The sequence below is a fragment of the Plodia interpunctella genome, chromosome 1, assembly GCF_027563975.2.
Source record: "Plodia interpunctella isolate USDA-ARS_2022_Savannah chromosome 1, ilPloInte3.2, whole genome shotgun sequence".
NCBI lineage: Eukaryota > Metazoa > Arthropoda > Insecta > Lepidoptera > Pyralidae > Plodia > Plodia interpunctella.
Window position 1 is genome coordinate 6,578,364 of NC_071294.1, and position 21,377 is coordinate 6,599,740.

Below are 21,377 nucleotides of genomic sequence, written 5' to 3' on the forward strand. Positions count from 1 at the left end.
TTTTTTATCTTAAGGAAAACGATTTTTCCCAATATTTTGGCACCCGAATATGCTACATTGTTGTATAAAGTACTCTAAAATAAACATTTTAATCGACATAGCAAAAGGCGGCAAAGCTTTTGTTTACCTAAGTACTCTGGCGGGATAAATGTGCAGTAATACTCTCTATTAACCTATATTGCCCATTCTATCTTGCCCTTGCCTGCGTTAGTTCCATGGTTACCACACACAAATTTTGTTTTCAGAAAAAAAAAAAGTCGTTCGGACGCTCGGAAATATTATGACAGATAGATAAGTAGATGACAATTTACACAATTATTTTTAAAATCAGAAAATGCCAGGCCAAAATTCAGTCAGGTGTTGTTGTCTCTAATTTTAAAATAATCCTGTTTATCATCAATACAATTTTGAAATTTTAAATAGATTCATCTGCGTACTGAGTGATTTGATACAAATTAATATGACTGTTAACAATACTATAGCTCATCAACGTTTAGTTCTTAGTGGTGACCGGGAGAGGTAAATAATTATACTAACATCATACTGTTGATTTCTGTTATTCGTTAAATTTACTTTCGTTGGATTAGGTACTACATTCCGTGTACTAAGTGGTCATGGACCAATGCACAAATTATAAGAATTTAGACATTCAATTAATTAAACGCTTCCTTTGGGAAATCGTGCAATAAAATTATATTATAATTACAAAATTCTGTATTAATTTGATTCATGGTTATATATAGCATGTATCTAGTTCACAGATAACCTAGCCTAGCCTTGGTTGAGTGGTCTGTGAACTAAGTACCTACAATACAATCCATCACAACAACAATACATCCATCTTCCATTACAGATTCAAAGAACTTTTAAGAAGGCGATTAATAGAATGTGGTTGGAGAGATCAAGTGCGAATGCTTTGCCGAGAAGCTGTTAAGGATAGTGACAGTAACAATGTCACCTTCGATATTTTAGTGAACAGAGTCACTCCTCGCGCTCGAGCACTAGTGCCCGACACAGTGAAAAAGGAGTTATTACAAAAAATCAAAACACATCTTCTAACACAGAAAGATCAATAGATGCAATGATTTTTATTGTGTTCTTAAAAATTAATAATTATGTCTGTGTAGCTTTATTTGCATTTAAGTTGTTTTACTTTATTAAATGAAACTCATTTTACAACCAACAGTATATTTTATTTATAAACATTTATACATTTAGGTTAAACAAAAATATATATTGCTTACATATAATACTGCTTTTATGCTTTAAACTCAAGAAAATTGTCATCTTCTCATTGAGTGGTGCAAAGTCAAATAGACCCATAAAACCAGGACTTACATAGTTAGAAAATTACATAGTTCACAGTATTTGTCATGGGATCATTAAGACTTGTGCAGAAGTATAATGAAGTAGTTAGTATAGCTTTTCATCATCTCACTAAAAAGTAGGTAATTTTTAGTTTACACTGTGGTAAACATTTTCATACAATAATAATGATAACCAAGAATAATGTCCTTCCCATCCCAAATAGTAATATACTTAGTTATAAAAACTCAATACAAAATATATAGCACTAGCTAAGAAAACTGAATGCATAAAAATCCTACCAAAATTGCTCAAACCATACATACTCAATGTTTTGTGACTAATTTAAATAGCACATATATGTATGTAATTATCAGCTGAATATTTGTGCTGTTATGTACTGTTTATGGTTTTTTATAGACAGATACATTATATTATTATAAGAATTATCTTAGTTTCTGAATACTCATCAATTAATAAACATTTCGATATTGATAAACAATGTAATCATATCACAATGAAAATGTAGTTGATTGAATTTTTAAAAGATTATTTTTTATAGTTAATGTAATTCATTCATTATTATATATGTCTAGTACAATTATATGTGTATTATTATCTTACAGAGTGCATGTATGGTACATTGAGGAAGCTCGTTCTTATCATAATATAAAAGGTAAGGAAAGCCAATACATACATATTATCAACAGTAGGGTAGGCAACATCAATATTTTCTGATTTAATATGTGCTACAATCCTGCAAAAATAATTATCTATGTGGTGACAATGGGCTTGATATTTATATTTAGCATTTTCTGGGTCTATATACATTAGAATCCATATAATTTACAATTCGGTAGGTATCCCCATAGCACAACAACATAGAAACCAAATCGCTATATCTCTAAGTAGGTTGTTAATATACAACTGCAAAATACATTTTTTTTAGAAATACGTAATATACACAACATTTAAATTTAGACTCTCATCTTCGCGTGTTCCCGGTTATTTTCGGACCTGTGACGCCCGAAAGCCCAGGGATAACATGTAAATTTAGACTAATATTACGAAATTACAATGAAGTGTGTATACCATTCTTAAATCAACTATTATTGAGCTATTATTGCGTGAATGAATATAAATATTTTTGAGCAAATATATGTACTTACTGATAAGAAATAATTACGAAGTAATAATCAAAAGTATATATAAAAAAAAATAAATGCAACAAGTTAAAAAAGGACATAATACGTATATGTACGAGAGTTAAAGTTAAAAAATATGAATATTTTTCTCCTGCAATATAGGCGATTATATAGAGCAATACCAATGAACGTTTAAAAAATTCTCTGGCAATTTTTCAAAACAATTTTAATATTATGCCCAAAGAAGTCATAAAACTTCGATGAATAACATGTATGAAAAGGGTTCTTAAAATGTTTAAATAATTTTAAAAAACATTACCTACATTTTTAAATTCCATGACACTAACCATGGGTAACCTTTATTTAAACAGTGTACTTAAATGCATTAAAACACAAAATTATCAAGAACTGTGTGAAAAATTGTGTGGTATGTATGATGAGCAACGATGACGAACGATGAGCAATAAAAATACTTATAATGAAATTCTTAAAGCTCTTTAACGCCTGATATATTTAGTTTGTAAAATACGCAATTTATTACAATTATATATACAAAAATTACAAATGGAATGTAATTTGGACTTGTTTAACCATGATCAAATACAAATGTATTTAATTAAACTTAATTCAGTACATTATCTATAACAATATCAGTACTCTCTTATAACGCCATCTAATAATAATAATTAAATATTTTCTAAACTTAATTATATAACGCCCTACAATATGCTACATCGAGCCATAAGAAACATAAGCTTAGCCAATTATTTTTAAATATTCCCTCAAAATACATCTTCATAAATATTTACTTAATCAAGTAATTGATCAATCCATTTACAAATAAGAAAACCTCTGGCTGAGCAATACAAAAGGTTCCTTAATTACTAGAAAAATCAGTATTTCGTAAGAGATTTACTTTTTCGGTAGATATCTGTACCTATTGTGAATGATGGTAAAATATCAGGTACCTACGTTTTTAAAATGGCATAAATAACAAATGTACAGAACACATTATTATTGATTTTTTTTGGGTTACGGACGGAAATTAAATTAACATCCACAAGGAATGTCCATGAACATGAAAATTATAAAATAAAACAATATCTACTGAAAGTACTCCTGAAAACAAGCTCGGCCATACTCTTACTCTTACTATTAATTCTTGTAAATGATGCTGTATTATACTTATTATTAGGACAATACCTGAAAGTTGCCAACGCAATCATATTACTAAACTTCCTGTCCTATTTATTCGCTCATCTATCCTGCCGTTAATCGGCAATATCAGAAAGTAAATACGACGAAGATACAGATTAGAAAATATCAACTATCTCAATTGATATTTTCTAATCTGCATCGTCACAATAACTAAAAGGGCAAGATAGTATATTTATTGGCAAAACCACCGTTCATTGATATAGTACAAAACTAATTTAATTATATTTAAGAATATTGCAAAGAGGACAAATTTGTTGAATAACTAATACTTATGAGCATTTAAAAATAAACAGCAATCTCCCGTTCCCGTCCATATGGACGGGAACGGGAGAGTTGGCTGAGCTGCTCTGTTGCTATAAAGTTATATTAACAACATTATTCATAGCATACAAATGCCCACCGAATCATTTTTTTTTCTAATTACATACATAAACTTAAAACTTCTAAATCAGCATATAAATTAATCACATATAACAAGAGATTCTTTGATTGACAGTCAGGAACATTACAGATTATACAGTAGATAGGTACTTCGAGCACGAACTACAAGCCGCATAAATATGCAACACGTGTCGCATGGCAAGTTTGAATCTTTAATTTTGGAAAACATAAAAAAGTTCATCAAACTAGTTGAATTTCTATTTTTGATGAACACACTCATCATATTAACAAGCATATAATAAAATCACTCAATAAAATTTTGAAACATAACAGCATCGACCGCTATTCACAACCTGCGCAAAAGACGCGCAAATTTTTTATTCTTTTGGCTCATTGCACTTGCTACGTATATCTAAACGATAATTATAAATGATATTGTTATAATTATAAGTTACGATTCAATAGCAGATCTGTTTAACACATTTTATTATTGGAGACCAATTCACCACATTATTCTAGAAATAAAACAAAATATACAAAATAAAATAATTAACACTATAAAAACACCTTTCTTAAAAAGTAATTGCTGTTTCAGTTTCCAATCTTTGAGGAAGTGTGGGAACGAGAAGGCTGATCAAAACAGTCTCGCGGCGTTACTTACGTAATACAGGTGCTACCATGAAGCATAAAACACATAGCACGTCTTTGCTTCCACAAGTTCTCTTTTTTTAACACGATATAGGAAAAAGAGACAACATGTGGTAGTAAATGTTAGTAACGTGCTACGTGTTTGTATGTTTCGTGGTAGGTTCTAAAGACAAGTTCGGCGGTATGTTATATGACGGGTCTAGGTTACACCAACTTATTTTGGATTCTACTTGCATAAATAACTTTGCGAAATGCATTTTAAATAAAGTTTGAGTGGTTATATGCCCTAGCTCCATTGTAGAATATCTCCGAGTAGTCTTTACGGTCGGCAAATGACGTAAAGTATATATACTTTGCTAAATCTAATGAAACATTATAATCACAAAATCATGCTATTACATACTTGAAATTCTATTTGCAAATATAGCACACTATTTTAGGTACAGTTTATGGCGAAGATCGCGTAAGCTCCATTTAGTTCAGTGGACTATTGATACTTAACATTTATCTATGTACAACTTAAAAAATTATGGCTCATATTGCTAAAATAATTTCTCCTTAAATCTTACTATACGGCATGTCGTTAAACCAACTTTACATTTAAAAGTTCTCATGAACTAAAAATTCTATAGCATTTTATAGCTGCCATAAAGTACAGGTACGTAGGTTCGTACGTGAATACATAAATAAAATAATTTCGATTCATTTTTCAAAATGAAATCAGTATCAATCAATTAAGTCATATAAAATTCAATCTCGACTAAATGACTGATACAAGTTATAATTATTGTGATGACTGATTTAAAATTCCTATTACATATCTTTAAACGTAAATTTACAAAAACGTCGCGTTTGTTACTGCGGCTCGGGCTACCCTGTTGCTGGGGCCACCCTTACGAGAAACGTCAATGCCTGTCATCGTGATAAATATAGCGTCATATGTTACCGCGATAAAGTGAGTATGATGACGTGGAATGAAACACAACAACTTTCTCGGCACTATAATGGAGTGGTCTTCTCCATTTCACATACATTATAATCAACCAGTGTGTAGGTTTCCTCACGATGTTTTTCTTCAACGGAAGCAAGTGGTGGTCAATGAAAATTACTATACATGGGTTAGATTGGTATAGCACTCATGTTGGTACGAGTAGTATTCGAACCTGAGACCTTTCGATTCACAGGTGGATGTCTTAAACGCTCATTGTGGCTACAATTACGTTAAATGCCCATTATCCAAACCATATTTAACGCATTTCTCGTTGGTGTGGCCAGCATGAGCGAGTAGAGACAGACGAGTTATGTGTTGAGGGCGATGCGCGCGGAGGGCGGGTGTCTCGCGGCGCGCGGCGGGCGAGCGCGCGCGCGCTGCGCCGGCGCACGCGACACCAGCACCAGCGACGACGCCAGCGCCAGCCGCACCGGCGCTCGCACTCCGCCCGGCAATCTGAGGAATATCATCATTTGCATTGCTCTTGTTGAATTACGAGTTGTTGAAGAGTTGAATTTTGACTTAAGGTTGAAAACTGATTTTTAACAAACCAGTTTTTGCCTTTGCGGTACTAAATGGACTGGTTAAAATTGGTTCATAAGTTATCGGTGTTGACAGCCAAGAGCAAAAATTTATTTTCTATTTTTTACAGACAGACTGTATTCACTATGCTTTTTTGTCTTTGTGTTTAGTCCCTATCGGCAAGAAGAAAATATTTTTTTTTGTTTGTCAAGGATTTTTCCTTGGCGACAGTTTACTTTTAAGTTGGTACATACCTGACGAGCACAGTGGTGACGGCCGCGCGGGCGTCGCCCGTGGGCTCTATGGCGACGGGGCGCAGTTCTGCAGCCCGACGGCGGCGCCCCCCTGCCCCCGCCAGAGAGGGCCCACTGCCGCTCATCACCACCGTCACCGCCGCGAACGGACGCTTCGCCATATGCAACATCTGAGCAGTCGAACACACAATATACCTATATTACAAGTTTTTATTTAACAAACTTTTGCAATGTAACTATATCATAGGATATAGTTACATAGCAAGTAGTTTATTAGGATGGAATCTTTCAACCCAATTTTGAAGCAGGTATCTTTAAGCTTTATTTAACAAATTGAGCTGAAATTTTGTACACATGTTTAGTTTGAATGTTTGACAATGCATAATTATGATAAGCGTGTCCTGATGGTGAACTCAGGAATGGCCCTCAACTTAACTCCTTATCGGTTTACTGCACGGCCATAATTTTTTGTCACATATTCTATATGCAATGAACTAACTGAAACTAACAACAATGAAAGCTTGTGTCAAAAATGATAGTTTTGTAAAAACTTATTTTCTTTTATTTATAATATTTCAGAAAATTGCTTGAACTTAAAAATAACATTTAGTTTAATACTGTAACACGACCTAGCTTCGTGTGGGTGATAAGAGCTTTTTTATTTGCCTATATTTTGAATTAAAAAACTTAAATTATTCCAACAAGTTCAACAAATGTAGTTTCAATAAATTCAAACAAAACATTAACCAAATTACACACCTAAATAATCCTACAGACAGGGGGCGTTAGTAATTATGTAGTACTAGGTAGAACTCACCTCGACTACATGTCTTCTCCTTGCGCGCCTAACATCGGCCGCTTGCTTGGCTTTCCAGGCCACCACACACGCGGCCAGGAACAAGAAGAAGCAGGAGAAAAACACGGAGAAGAACACGAACAGGTCGATGTGCAGCTGATCCTGCCTGAAAAACGTGACGCCGAAGCTCGCCGCGCCGTCCTCAGTATGTCGCGCCTTTATTATGACGTAGAATTTAGTGTGCGTCAAATCGTGCACGCTCTCCGGCAGAGTGAGCACCAGTCGGTTGCGCAGGTTTCGCACGCGCAGTAGAATATTCCGTCTGTCAACAGTCACGTATGTTGCTAAATCCTTCGCCGAATAATCTGCCAGCGTATATTCGACCTTATCGTGCCACCAAGTGATACGTGGCTGGTCGGGCACGTGATCGTCGAAGGACGGCATTTTCTTAAAAGGCTCATGCTTGCTGTACACAGGGTCCAGCTCCACCGCATGGGCCCCGTTGCTGGAGTTCACTTGCACTACGAAGGAGCTATCGTTGGGGCTCAGGTAGAGGTCGACGGCGCCCTGCGTGACGTCAACTATAACTCTTATGTCCACGTTCATATAGCGCGGGTTCACTGCTACAAACACTGTCTGCCCGGGGTACAGAGGGCGAGGCTTTATCTTACATTCATCTGGAATAATGAAAAATGTACATATATATATATTATTGTTATTGAAATATGAAGTTTTCAAAAACTATATGTAAATGCTCGTTGCTTAGCCGTATCGTAACTTAATTTTAATTTAATAATAAATTGTGACATATTGTTTTACGTCATTTTTTAGATGACAAAGCATTATGTTTTTAGTTTACATAGAATTTTAATTTATAATACAAACACTTAGGAACTTAGGTGGATAGGCAACTGAATTTCATGCTTGGAACGTACATACACGCATATCTATAAATATATAGATTTGTACCAACCTATAGACTTGCCATCGAAGCACAGCTTGTTCTCGATATTAATAGTCTTGTAGCATTGGTGTCCATTCCTTGGGTCTCCCATGTACAAGTCCCTGCACTTGACGCACTGGTAACGCCAGCACTCCTGCGCAGAATTCTTGCTGGAGCTGGTCGTCTGGCAAGAGACGTCGCTCTCCGTGTTGTTGCCGCAGTTGCACTTCTCGCCCGTCACCGGGTCGCAAGTGTCGCCGTGGCCGTGGCACTCACATCTATATATACGTATAGTATCACACGTTATTCGTTACGGCGTAGGCAGTTATAGCTACAGTTTATTTAAAAACTAACCCTTTCTAAAATTAGAGAAAAAATAATATATTGAATAGTCAATCATTTCTTTCTAAATTCGATAATTTACTTACGGCCTGCATGGATCGCGGAAGTCATCCGTGCCTCTAAAGTACCCTTCAATGCACTTCTCACACCGCGGGCCATCCGTATTGTTGGCGCATCTAACACATCTTGCCTTCGCCGCTGCCGGATCGCGGTAGATATCATCAATGTCAGTAGAAGAGTCGCTCGACTTCGAGGTAGGATCTGTCAAGTCGCTCGTGCAAATAGACGTGTGGCCATGGCAGAAGGATAGGCAAGGAACGCACTGGCCGTTGTTGGTGGGGTCGCCGACGAAGTTGGGCTTACATTTCTCACATTGGTTGCCCTACCAAACAAAAATAAATCAATTGATTTCATATTATATTCAGATTACGCGTAATTCGGCGCCTACACATAAGAGAGACAAAGGAAAAGCAAAACCTCAACTGACCATGGTGTTATTGTGGCACTCGATACACTTGTCCAGCTTGTCGGGCCCTTCGCAATGGGAGTGTCCGTTGCACTGACACTGTATGGTGCAGTTGGCGCCGACGTAGCCGAAGTCGCAGCGGCAGACGTCGGGCTGCACGCAGACGCCGCGCACGCAGCCCTGCGAGCACACGGCCGCGCACTTGCCGCTCGGCGCCCGCTTGTGCCCCGGGCCGCAAGCGCACTCGTAACCCTCCGGCAGGTCGCGGCACACCTAAGGGAATACTTCCGTGTAATAAGTGTGTTAACGTTCGGTTCATAAGGTTGCCTAAGACCGTGAAGTGGAGAAGAAACAACTTTTTTACGTAACAAAGATCTAGTCTTGTTACATTCATGCAGTGAACCGTAAAGGAGTTCCCACAATCAATCTTATGTCATGCTTATGATAATAATGGATAGTCAAATTGGCACGGACACTGAAGTGACATGGAAAATTTCAGCTCTGTAGGACAAGCGGAAGTAGGTGAAATTGAAACCTTTGATTTACTATTATCTAAACTAAATAAAATTTGTAAAAAGTAGGAAAGCGAACCTTGGACTCCCAAAATTTTATAGCCATGGAAGCAACCAAAATAACGCTTAAGTTAAAATGAGAGAAGTGATAAATTTAAGAAAATTCAATAGAACTTGCCTCTGACTCTGCTTTACACTGGTGATGATTGTTCTCGCATTCATTCTCAGGCGGACATCGAGTGTAGTGCCAAGAAAATGTGTCGTTAGTGCTATTGTTCTGATTGACGTTTTGATAGACCGCCGCACAGGTGGTCCGCGTGGAGTAGTCCAGGGGAGTCTCGATCGAACCTTCAGTACAAACTCCTTCGCCGTTGGCGCCCTCTATCGCGCACCAGCCGCAATGCGAGTGATGCAAACACTCGCTGCACTGTTCGAAAGTGGCGCATGGGGCGGGGCACTTGTTCTTATCCGCTTTAGTTAACACGAGCCCGCACACACCTCCCGCACAATACACCGGTTGGTACGCCGGAGATATACACTTCCCTAGATATGTCGCCCAATGGCATTCAGCAAAGCCCCCCTCCGCACCCTCGGAACTCAGACAGGTCTGGCAATCGTCAAACGTATGGCACTTGGTGGGGCATTCCTCTTTTATCATAGGGCGGAGAGTAGGCTCCTCGATCAATGTGCACGTCCAATCGAACTTCTCCCAAGGCTCCTCCCACATTCTTAAGGATTGACCTGAAATAAACAACACATGTAATTCAATAAAACATACAATAGTAAATAATATAAACACTAAATAATTACGTTACCTTCTCTAACAGCTAGCCTCGTCCAAGTGCATTGATTAGATACACATTTTTCACAGTCGGACGCAACGCACTTCAGCTCGGGACATTGGTCTATGTCACTAATATAGCTTGTACCGGCATTGCATTTGATACTTGTACAAGACTCGTCAGTAGAAACACATTCCCCTGAAAATTCACAAATTCTTGTTATATGAACGTGAGTTTATAAAATAGTGAGTGTGATGACTTTGGAATAACGGGTAACTAACCAACAGCAGCTGCGCAGGATTCACACCATCGACAAGCAGGTTTCTCCTCCGGGTAGAGCGGCCACGCCGCCAGGCACGAAGAGCATGACGTAAAGTTCTCACATTGCCGCCTGCCGACCATATCCGCATCACACGCAGAGCCCGCGTTGGTAGAAACCCTTTCGCTCCCTTCACATCCAGGTTTGTCGACGGCGAAACATTTAGTATAATTCCCCGTACTACAGAAACTGCAGCCCATGTGACTGCGGCAATCCATTTTGCTGGCGCTCCAAAGAGAGCACAGATCTTCGGGTAACGATATCCTGGTGACTTGGCAGTGGGCGCTGCCCGTCCAGCCGCCTATTATGTAAATGTACCCGTCATTTTCAGACTCCACGTCGATCGCCATTGCGTGGGCTATCGTCGGAGGCGGCGGGTGGCCCACTATACTCACACCTAAAAACATAGTCTTATGCTATAAAAATACATGGGATACGTAAGTATACATACTAAATACAAAAATATATATAGTTTAGATTTTACGAAGTTACTTGGATTTATAGTGTAAATGTAGTTAGACATACCTTTAACAAGCCGGACCCATTGATTGCAGCTGTAGATATAAGCAATGAGAGTATCTGTTCGATGCTCCGCATCAGTCCGGCCTCCAAACACGACCATGTAGTCATTTGTGGTCACTGCAGAATGCAAGTACGCGGCTTGCGGCACCTTGTCGTTACTGTTTGCGAAATGAGCGTAACTCATAAAAGAGGGCAATTCACTCCACTTTTTACTTGGATAGTGGAAAGAAAACAGTTTATTAGACATTCTAGTACCATCGTATTCATAAATAATGCCACCATATATGTACAAACTTTGCGAAGGACCGTGATACACCGTGCTGTGTCCAATGATTCCAGCCGGCTTGGGACCAATACAGTTCAATTTAATCCATTTCTCGTTATCTAAATCGAATTCCCACATGTCAGCCATGAAGCCTTGTTCCAAAGAAAATCCTCCGATTAGGACCAAACTTTCGTAATCTTGATATTTTTGCAAAGTTAACGTGTGTCCGGCGAGCGGGGTAGGATGTTCATCTTTAGTCTTGATATTGCCCCACCTCTGATCTTTTAAACTGAACTGCCAAAAGTCTCCTAGAGTTTTGTTTGCCATACTTTTTTCTTGTAGACTAAGCCCACCATATATGTAAATATTTTGTTTTGAATGATAAATTTCAGCGGCGTGAAAATAACGTCCTTCGGGCATTTTAGCATCGGGCGTCGCTTCTACAGTAACCTGCATCCATGTATTATTTTTTGTATCGAAAAATCGTATATCATTCAGTGGACCGTGAGAAAGAGAATATCCACCGAACATCCAAAGCCCTCGTCTGTCCGCCACCAGACTGTGGCCAAACCTGGGCAATGTCTTCCTTAGGTGGTCTAGACCGTCCGACAGAAACTCTGAGTTGAAAAGTTCTGTGAAAATCAATTGAGTCTTATCGAGTTTTATAGAGCAGTCTTCGCCACCATAGCCATCATTACAGAGACAGCGGCCGTAGCTCAAGTCGCACACACCAGCGCTGATACTCAAGCTACAATTGTTTCTGCAAATTTCTACGTCACAGTCCGGTCCGCCAAAACCTTCTTTACAGACACATTGATTCTTGTTGCAAAGCCTCGGTGGAGGACAAAAATCATCACAAGCCCATACTTTATATACCCCTTCGAAACCCTGATCAGCCCGTCCCTGTTTGTAATGTACAGTTAAATTTCCACTTCTCGCTTCTACAACTCCAGAAGAAGCAGAATCGCAAAATACACCTAAAAGTTGGCTTTGCTGATTGTTACTCATGTCGGGAACTCCTCCGAGCCCGTCATATACGTATACGGCATTTTCATCACATGGCACATCAAAAGTAGATGAGTTTATACTAAACTGAATTATGGCATTACTAATATTTTCGGCCGAAATTATCCACAGACATTCTCTGGAAGGACCAATATTTTTAATTCTGGTATCTATTTTATGGGAACCGATGCCTTCGATCTGTGATGCGTTCAACATGCCTCTAGGTTCACATTGATAATAGCATCGCCCTCCATGTCGTGGGTCACCATAAAATTTAGACTTGCACCTCTCACAGTTCTGTCCTTCCGTATTGTCTTTACAGATACACTCTCCGGTGGCGACGTCACAGATGCCCCTCGCCTCATCGCCGTGGTCGTTGCAGTCGCAGCGTCGGCAGCCCTGGCTCGTGGTTGCGTTGCCGTGGCTGCCGGGCTTGCAAGATTCGCAAAACTCGCCCTCGGTCCAGTCCTGACATTCATCACAACGTCCGACGCCCGTTTTACACGTTGAATGGTTATGGCACCCGCAATTGATAGAACAATCGGCTCCAGTCCATCCTAAATCACAAGCGCACTGATACGTGGGCGGGCCTTTACAAAACCCGTGGATACAGTTATTGTAGCAAGTTCGGGCACAATTTTTCTTCCCGTCTCCTATGTACCCTTGTTTACATTTACACGTGAACGAGCCGTGCGTGTTGTTGCAGACTGCGTTCTCGTGACAGTCGTGCAGTTTGAGGCCGCACTCGTCCACATCGGGGCACTGCGCGTACGCCCAACCCGCGTCCGACGTCGTCACGTTCAGCAGGGACGCGCAGTCGACGCGAGCTCTAGTGAAGTCGCCCTCGGTGCACATCCCGTTGATGGGGTTCTCGTGGGAGTGACACCAGCCGCAGCCCATGCTCTGCAGGCAAGTCGAGCACTGCGCGTGGGCCTGGCAAGACTTGCACTGTTCCGATTTCCTGGCGTCGTCGGGCGGGGAGGAGGCGCGGTCGAGCCACTCGCGGCAGAGGCCGAACTGGTACTCGCTGGTGTAGACGCTGAAGCTGAAGCACTGGCGAGTGGCTTCGCACCAGACGCAGCGGCCGCGCTCGTCGAGGCAGTGGCGGCAGTCGCGACGCAGACGGCAGGGCGCGGGGCAGCGCGCGGGCAGCAACACGGCGCCGCGCGCTCGGCCGCGGCGTGCGCAGCGCGCCTCGTCCGCCCACCACTCGCACAGCCCGCCGGCCACGCAGCGCTCGCAGCTGATGTGGTTGGAGCAGTTGGGGCAGGCGGCGGGCTGCAGCGTGAGGTAGCGCCACTCGCCGCCGGCCGCGCACGCCAGCCGCTCGTCCGCCAGCCGCGGCTCGCAGCGCTCCGTCAGCTCGCACCACCCGCACGCCGCGTCCGCCAGGCACAGGAGACAGTTGCCGTAGTTGGAACACTGCCCATTTGAATATGGCTCCAAAAACTCGAATGTAAACACCTGTAAATATTATTATATACAGAATAATAAAATGTATTAAATTGCCGTTTTCAAAAAGTTTCATCAAAATCCATTCAATAATTTCACAGATTAGAGTGTACAAACAGATATTATTTTAATCTTTGATTATTTACATATGTTGTCATAAGTACATACCTTGGCACTTTCCTGAGATTTATTATGAAGCAATTCCATTTTCGCGTGATGATGGGATGGATAGAGTCCAGTATGCAACGAGTCATTAGCGTGCATGTCCACCAGCAGTCGGCCCGGGAACAGCGGCGGCCAGTCCACCGGCGAGCAGGCGCTCGGCTGCGCGGTCAGATTCGCCACAGACCCGCTGTTTTCTCCCAACGTCAGCGATATGTTCGAATATCCAGCGCAAATGTGCAACGTTTCTCCCGTTCCGTTCCAGTACTGCGGAATGTGTAGCCACCCTCTTAGTCTAGCTTCACTTGGACCTTGGAATATTTGATTGCTGCCGCCTCCAGTACCCCAGTCTACGGTTGTAGCGTTGACAATAGAAACACCGTCCGGGTGGTTCCAATCGGCCGGCTGTTGGTATCGCAGGAAGGTCAATCCCGGCCGTTTGTCCAACAATTTACATTGATCTGGAGTGGTCACTTCAGTACCGGTGCTTCCCCACCATCCGGGGTTTTCCGAAGGTGTATCCTCACCGCAAACGCCGTAATTATCTAAAATTAAAGACGATTATTCGAATAAATTACTAGCGCATAAGTATATTCCTTGATTTCTAAACTAAATAACCTATCTTTTTACGATAGAAATAAAGCACGCAATATTAAATTAACATAGATAACAGACTCAAGATCATGGTTGATTTGAAATTAAACACATTAATAATTACCATTTTTATGGTGACAGCGCGCATTTTGAACGCACCAGCTACATTTGTACAGTCCTAGCTTGGAACTAACAGAAGGTAGAAGCGCCCTGGTGCTGTTCTCACCCACCGAGGGCCCGTGGATCAGGCAGGAGTGGCAGTCGCCCAGCGCTGGACAAATGCCGCCGCATCTTATTGACTGCAGGTTTGTCGTGCAGTTAGAACCTATCGTCCTTCCGTAGCAAATCTGAAACATTTAGAAATGGGTTTGTGCGGGAGTTGGGAAGGCGAATAAGAAATAATAGTAACGACTACCGTGCAGAGGCATATCTGATGCAACGAATATCGTAATGCCGCAAGCGTCATGGGCTCATTTCATCAGGTACGATTGGGGTGGTTTATTTGACTGACGTAATATATATTTTTTAATACTGACATTTATGTGCATTTTGTGAATTCAATACATTTCACTGAAGGTTTTACATTCACTTTATCAGAATAATAAAAGAGATTTTGATGAAATTATGACAAAATACTATACAAAAATTCTATTTTTTTTTTCTTTGAAATAATAAAGTAATTTGATTTATGCATATATGAAAAGACAATGAAGACGACTTATACTCATAATACTGTTTATTGTCTACATAACACAATATGTACACCATGTACACAATTTAAACATAAAGCATATTAACCGCAATACAATATGAATAGATATAATTTGTCGTGCGTCAATACAGTCAGGCTTATCGCTGTTACCGCTGCTAATTGCTATTATCAATATAATTAACTCTCTCATCCGCGCTTGTTCCCACTTGTATTCCCGTCTATGACGCCCGACGCTCCCGAATCACGTAAAAAATTAAACTTTTAAATTTTGATTATGACTATGATTTTACGACTGGCCTGGCTTTTTGAGAATGCTATTGTTGCTTATCACCTGTCTAAGTTTTTTATAATTTAGCCGCCTCGAAAGACATCCTCGGCTGAATATGAAGCGGTCCTAATAAAGAAAATAAAATAAAAGAATATAGATATTAAAAAACTACATAAACCCCCTTGAATGTTCAAGGGGGTTTATGTAGTTTTTAAATATCTCACTCACATCATCAGCAGAACACCAGCCACACTCAGGATCGGCCAGGCATTCCGGTTGTGTCTGATGACGAGGACATACTGACTCCGGGTTGTCATTGGTGATACCAGCTTGCCAACTCGGAATAACGTACGCTAACAAGTCACCTGAAAATAAACAATAATGATTTACTACATAATAGGTTAGATGACCATTTTTTCTTAATAAAATTGGTTATGAAAATTTAGGATTTTTATGTTGTCGAACTTTTTCATATACTTTTTATTTTTTAAATGGACCTTCCTACTTTGATTCTTTAAATAATGATCCATCTTCATTGTTACAATCCATATGAATTATCATAATGATTTAATATATACAAATTTTATCTATAGAATATAATTTCTTTCCGGCCTCGTCATCAAATCATAGAAAAAAAATCCTGTACATTGAATATATTTACATAAAAACAAAATTAGGCGATAGAGTCATAGTAACAGAGTAAGAATTTGAAGAAGAAAAAAAGAACTGTCTGTAGGTCTGCCTGTTCGTCTGTTTGTACACGTTAATCTTCGGAACTACTGGACGGATTTGAATGAAACATTTTTGTTATATAGCTATTAAGCCTGGGCATAATATAGGATAAATGATTTTGAAAACTGGAACACATGATGGAGAAGAATGATGGTACAGCTAAACTATAAAAAATTACGCCTTAACAAAAGTAGTTCAGCATGATGAGCATTTTCTGTTGAGATATAAAAATCGAAGATCTGGAACACCTTATGTAGACCCAAGGTGGCAAAGCTAAACTACAGGACATATAGAAATGACGGCCTAATAAAATTGTTCAGTCTGATGAGCATTTTCTGTTGAGGTATGAAAAATGAAGATCGAGAACACCTGATGCAGACCCATGATGGTCCAGGTGCAGCGAAACTATAAAAAATATGGAAATAACGCCTTAATGAAAGTTGTTCAGTCTGATGAGCATTTCCTGTTGATGTATAAAAATCGAAGATCTGGAACATAGGAAATATATATTTCAGTCGTATGAACATCTGTATAGGTATCGTTATGTTTTGTCTGTACAGTTAAATTTCTCTAATAATTTTGACTCCTTACCAAAAATTGTTCGGCCACGCGAACGAAGTCGTGGGCATCAGCTAGTTGTACATAAATCATTTACAAGATTAGAACAATGAAGAATTTTTGACAATTCTCTTGCTAATAGAAAAGTGAATTGAATCGATCAGTGTCGCGATTTGTGAACTCATCCATAACGTCCTTTCACCAATTACTTTAGATCCGTGTGATGGGTTCGAGATGCAGTTTTGTATAGATTTTTAAAGTCAGCCACTCAACCATGATTTGTTATTAGACAAAATTTATTTTTAAATATCTCACCGTTTACATTTCCGTGATAACCTCCAGCTATCAATAGAGTAGAAGGCGGCTTCAAAGATGCAGCATGAGCAAATACGCCTTGTTTTTTTGGATAAAACTTGGGGGATTTCCCTAAAACATCCAGGGGTATCCACGAATGACAACCTAGGTGGTATATATACATTTGGCCGTCGTAACAAATTTCTTCCCTGTTATGCCTATGGGAGTATCCTCCAAATATTACCAGATAATTTCCTAAAACATTGAAGAAGAACTATTACTTTTCTGCCAAATTATTTTAAAACTTTAAATGATTATGTCTGAAGATTTACCAATGACTGTCGCTGTATGAAAAGCCCTTTCACGCGGTACGTATGTGTCACGCAAATGCGCTCTAGGATAATGTATTTCACTCCAATGTTTATAATCTATATCAAATGCAAACATTCTATCGGACAGCTTCGAAAACCTGTAATATAATAATTATAATTTCATTTTAAACATAATATAATTTACGAATACTTGAATATACAGGCAGCAACTAGGGGAAAACCCAGAGTCAAGTAATAGTATTTTGCTTACCTGGCAACACTAGCCACCACACCACCGTAAATAAGAATAGAATTAGAATGGGAGTGGTAAACTGCTGTGTGGGCCACAACACGCACATCCAATTCTTTTCCACCTCTTACTTGTACTTTTTCCCATGTTTCTGTTTGTACATCACCTAGTTTAATTTTATACATGCTGGGAATAAAAATATTCATATTAAAATCATCTTAACCTTGACTAGCAATACACAAAAACAGTCACGATACAGTTTACCTTGAAGAGAATTCACCCTCCACAGTGCTTCCACCGAATAGGTATAACTCATCTTTGACGGCGGTTAGGGTGTGGCGGGTTAGACCAGGAGGCGTAAAACTGGAGTTCACTGCTCGTAATGTCCATCGACTGGCGATAGCGTCAAACAACCACAGTTCCGATGACAGACTTCCATCAGACAGTTTCCCGCCATATATTACAAAGCCAACATCAAACGCGCATGCAGAGTGACCATACCGAGGTTCCGGTTTGGTATAATTCGATTTCATTGAGCTTAGCATTTCAGGTCTATCAGTGAAATGTAAATAACTTTCTGAATATGGCGTTGGAGAATACATAAGAGGTAACATAGTCTTGTCATTGTTTGAGAATGATGATAAAATTAGAGTAAATAAAGAGCTCCTATTTCCTATATGCCAGCTATCATCCACAAATCCCTATAAAATAAACACGTAAACCATAATTAAATATAGAAGTCATACTTTTATTCTTTACATATTTCAGAAATAATCATATTTTTTGTTTTAGTAAAATATCAATTTTGAATATTGAACATTTCCTTATAATATAGAATAAAAAACTTCATTCTAGTTATACCTTTCTAAAGTGACTCAGTAATAATTTATCAATCTCTTCATTTGTTGGATATCTTCGAACAACCTTTCCATTTTCATCATACCATTGACTAGTTGAAAAACTGAAAAAGAAAATTAATTCACACAATCAACACTTCAATGTTAATGAAGAAAATAATTTATAGATAAATATTTTATTATTATAAAGACAGGTAAAGAAAAAAATTATGAATCTATAGGACAATAGTCCTTTTGTCAAGGTTCTCACAGTAGTTAAATGAAATAATAGAATATAAAGTTAGGAATTACCATAAATGGCACAAATTAGATAATCTTACAAAATATAAGGCCATTAAATAACATTTAACCAATATCAATACAATATCAACATGTGTAAAAGTAATTAGTGACAAAGGATGAAACATGAGGGCATTAATCTATTAAAACTGTCTGATTGTTGCTAAAAATGACTATCTTTTTATGTGTATAACTGCAACTATATCGATAAACATACCTATAAACCTCCAATAAACCTAGAACTTTATTTAGATCATATCCTCCAAACACATAGAGTGAGTCAGTATGATTCACATAGACTGCAGAGTGGGCTGCTCTACGGGTCATCCCACTTTCAGTCCGAGAAAGCCAGTGCCAGCTGTTGCCCTCTTTATCCTTACTCTTGAGGGAACAGGACTCTCCTGAATAACTAGAAAATTAAAATTACATTTCAAATTAGATCTTTAATTTCTTATTTGGGTAAACATCTTACTTCCATATTGTGGAGTAACTTCGTAGACTCTGTTATAAAGCAAAAAAGCAGTGTTCATATTCATCTTCATTACATTGCAGTATAATATGTATTCTGAGGTGACCTACAGTAAGTATGTCACACTAATACATATTTCCAGTATATACAGAAAATACCAGTTTCTAAATAAATATGTATGCTTACCCCTTCTTGCAAATACATCTGTCTCCTTTACAGTGGCCATTATTTGAGCATTCATTAGGACATAACTTCACACTGCAGTCAGGTCCGCCCCACTTTCCTTCACAAAAACATTTATTAGCAACACACTCACCCTGCCCTGTACAGTTGTTGGGGCAGTTATGAATGGCGTACATAGCATGGAATCCATCTAATACATAGTTTGTGTCACTGTAGAGAAGAATTAGCATCTGAAACAACAAATTACCTCTTTAAACTACTTCTACTCTTTTAAATTACTTCTTTATCCTATTTTTATTTGTTCACCTTATTTCACCTTATTAATTATGAAAAAATTATGCAGTAATTCATATATCATATTATGCCAAAGGATAAAAAAATATATCTACTCACATAACCACTAGATGCAGTAACATTTTGCGGTTCAGTTTTTCCACTAAAACTTCCAAGTAGTGGGGCATCAAAGGAATCACCATCATAAACAAACACATAGTCATAGGAACATTCTGTGCCCATACGAATAAAACTCAATGTTATAAATTGACTTTTATTTGCTGCTTTAATAAGCCATTCACAATGAGAATCCTAAAATGATACAATCAGTATTATTAATCAGTATGGTCTTTGTATTTGAAAGACAATATAATATGTGACTGACTTGAGTGTAGTTGGAGGTGTTGGGGCCATCAGTGATGATGCCGCTGGGCTCAGTGAACACTCTTCGAGTTTTATCGCAGGGCAGCGGGACCGCGGCGTATGCGGCGCTGATTACGACCAGGTAAGTCCAGCTTACAACTACTAAACCTGCACCTTTCTCCCGATTCCGTGGATAAAACATGCCTCTTCCGAATTATTGTAAAACATAAGTCAAACTTCAAAGCCATATAATCGTGAATACGCGTCTAATATCACTAAAATGTAAAATAAACAACACTCATTTAAGTTAATAGATGACATCTACTTCAAGGCTAACCACTTAGATGAATAATGCCTCAATGACTGGTAAATATAATCAGTATTTTTGTAAAGATATTGCTCCTGATTTCCAATTGTTTGTTAGCTATTATTTTATGTCTTGTTATTACTTTCTAACGTGTTTTTTTTCCTTACAAACAAACAATTCACAGTCCATCACAGTATTTTGACATTTGGAGATTGATTTGATTTTGATATTTTTAAATTTATTATCTGTGCTCAAGTTAACCTCCTGGATATATAAGAAAATGATAGATGGCACTGTAGTGACAAGTAAACAAACATTATAAAGTATTTTAGTTTATATTGAATTAAGTAAATGTATTGCTAAATATAAAATAACTAAAATATTTGTAAATTTTCATACAATTTGTAATTTTTCATTATATTGTGATACCTCTATTAAAACGTTTCCGGTTTCCGCCATAGCCTGCCAAATATATTGAGCGCATAAGCGGATATGAATAAGGCACTTATTATTTAATCATTTGGATCGTCGTCGAATACAACATACATAAAATGGATAATGATGTAGATAAAATTAATAAAAAAAATTGTAATATTTTTAAACATTATAAGATTTACAATCATATTTAACAATCTAATAGTAATTTAGTTCATTACAAGAACTAAAAGCGGGAAATTCAAAATGTCAAATAACAACCATCTTTTTAGGGTTCTGTACAAAAAAAACAATTAACGCACCCTTCCTTACACATAGGATCACTCGTGTGTTTATCTATCCGTCGGTCCGTCTGTAACAGCCAATTTTCTCCGAATCTACTGGACTAAATCAAGCGAAATTTGGTAAGATTGTGTAATCCTATAACCCAAACAAAGATGTGACAGACAGAACTAAAAAAAA

The 21,377-nt window shown here is 38.5% G+C and overlaps 2 protein-coding genes across 2 annotated transcripts; one reads left to right on the forward strand and one right to left on the reverse strand.

The window, feature by feature from the left end:
* The first annotated feature begins 264 nt into the window (after nucleotides 1-264).
* Nucleotides 265-1,183, forward strand: LOC128678851 (enhancer of yellow 2 transcription factor-like). Its single transcript, XM_053760754.1, has 2 exons — nucleotides 265-519; nucleotides 854-1,183. The coding sequence occupies exons 1-2, from the start codon at nucleotides 461-463 to the stop codon at nucleotides 1,074-1,076; spliced, it is 282 nt and encodes a 93-aa protein (XP_053616729.1). The 5' UTR covers nucleotides 265-460; the 3' UTR covers nucleotides 1,077-1,183.
* A 4,553-nt stretch (nucleotides 1,184-5,736) lies between these two features.
* On the reverse strand, nucleotides 5,737-20,704 carry Megf8 (Multiple EGF like domains 8). The gene is made up of 22 exons (XM_053760848.2): nucleotides 20,196-20,704; nucleotides 19,931-20,122; nucleotides 19,541-19,767; nucleotides 19,103-19,294; nucleotides 18,611-18,710; nucleotides 18,014-18,450; nucleotides 17,771-17,935; nucleotides 17,521-17,657; nucleotides 17,210-17,443; nucleotides 15,833-15,969; nucleotides 14,749-14,971; nucleotides 14,037-14,575; nucleotides 11,150-13,880; nucleotides 10,587-11,021; nucleotides 10,339-10,503; nucleotides 9,702-10,264; nucleotides 9,033-9,284; nucleotides 8,632-8,927; nucleotides 8,234-8,481; nucleotides 7,282-7,937; nucleotides 6,465-6,634; nucleotides 5,737-6,144 (listed from the first exon to the last, which is right to left on the reverse strand). The coding sequence occupies exons 1-22, from the start codon at nucleotides 20,373-20,375 to the stop codon at nucleotides 5,997-5,999; spliced, it is 8,427 nt and encodes a 2,808-aa protein (XP_053616823.1). The 5' UTR covers nucleotides 20,376-20,704; the 3' UTR covers nucleotides 5,737-5,996.
* Nucleotides 20,705-21,377: the final 673 nt, after the last annotated feature.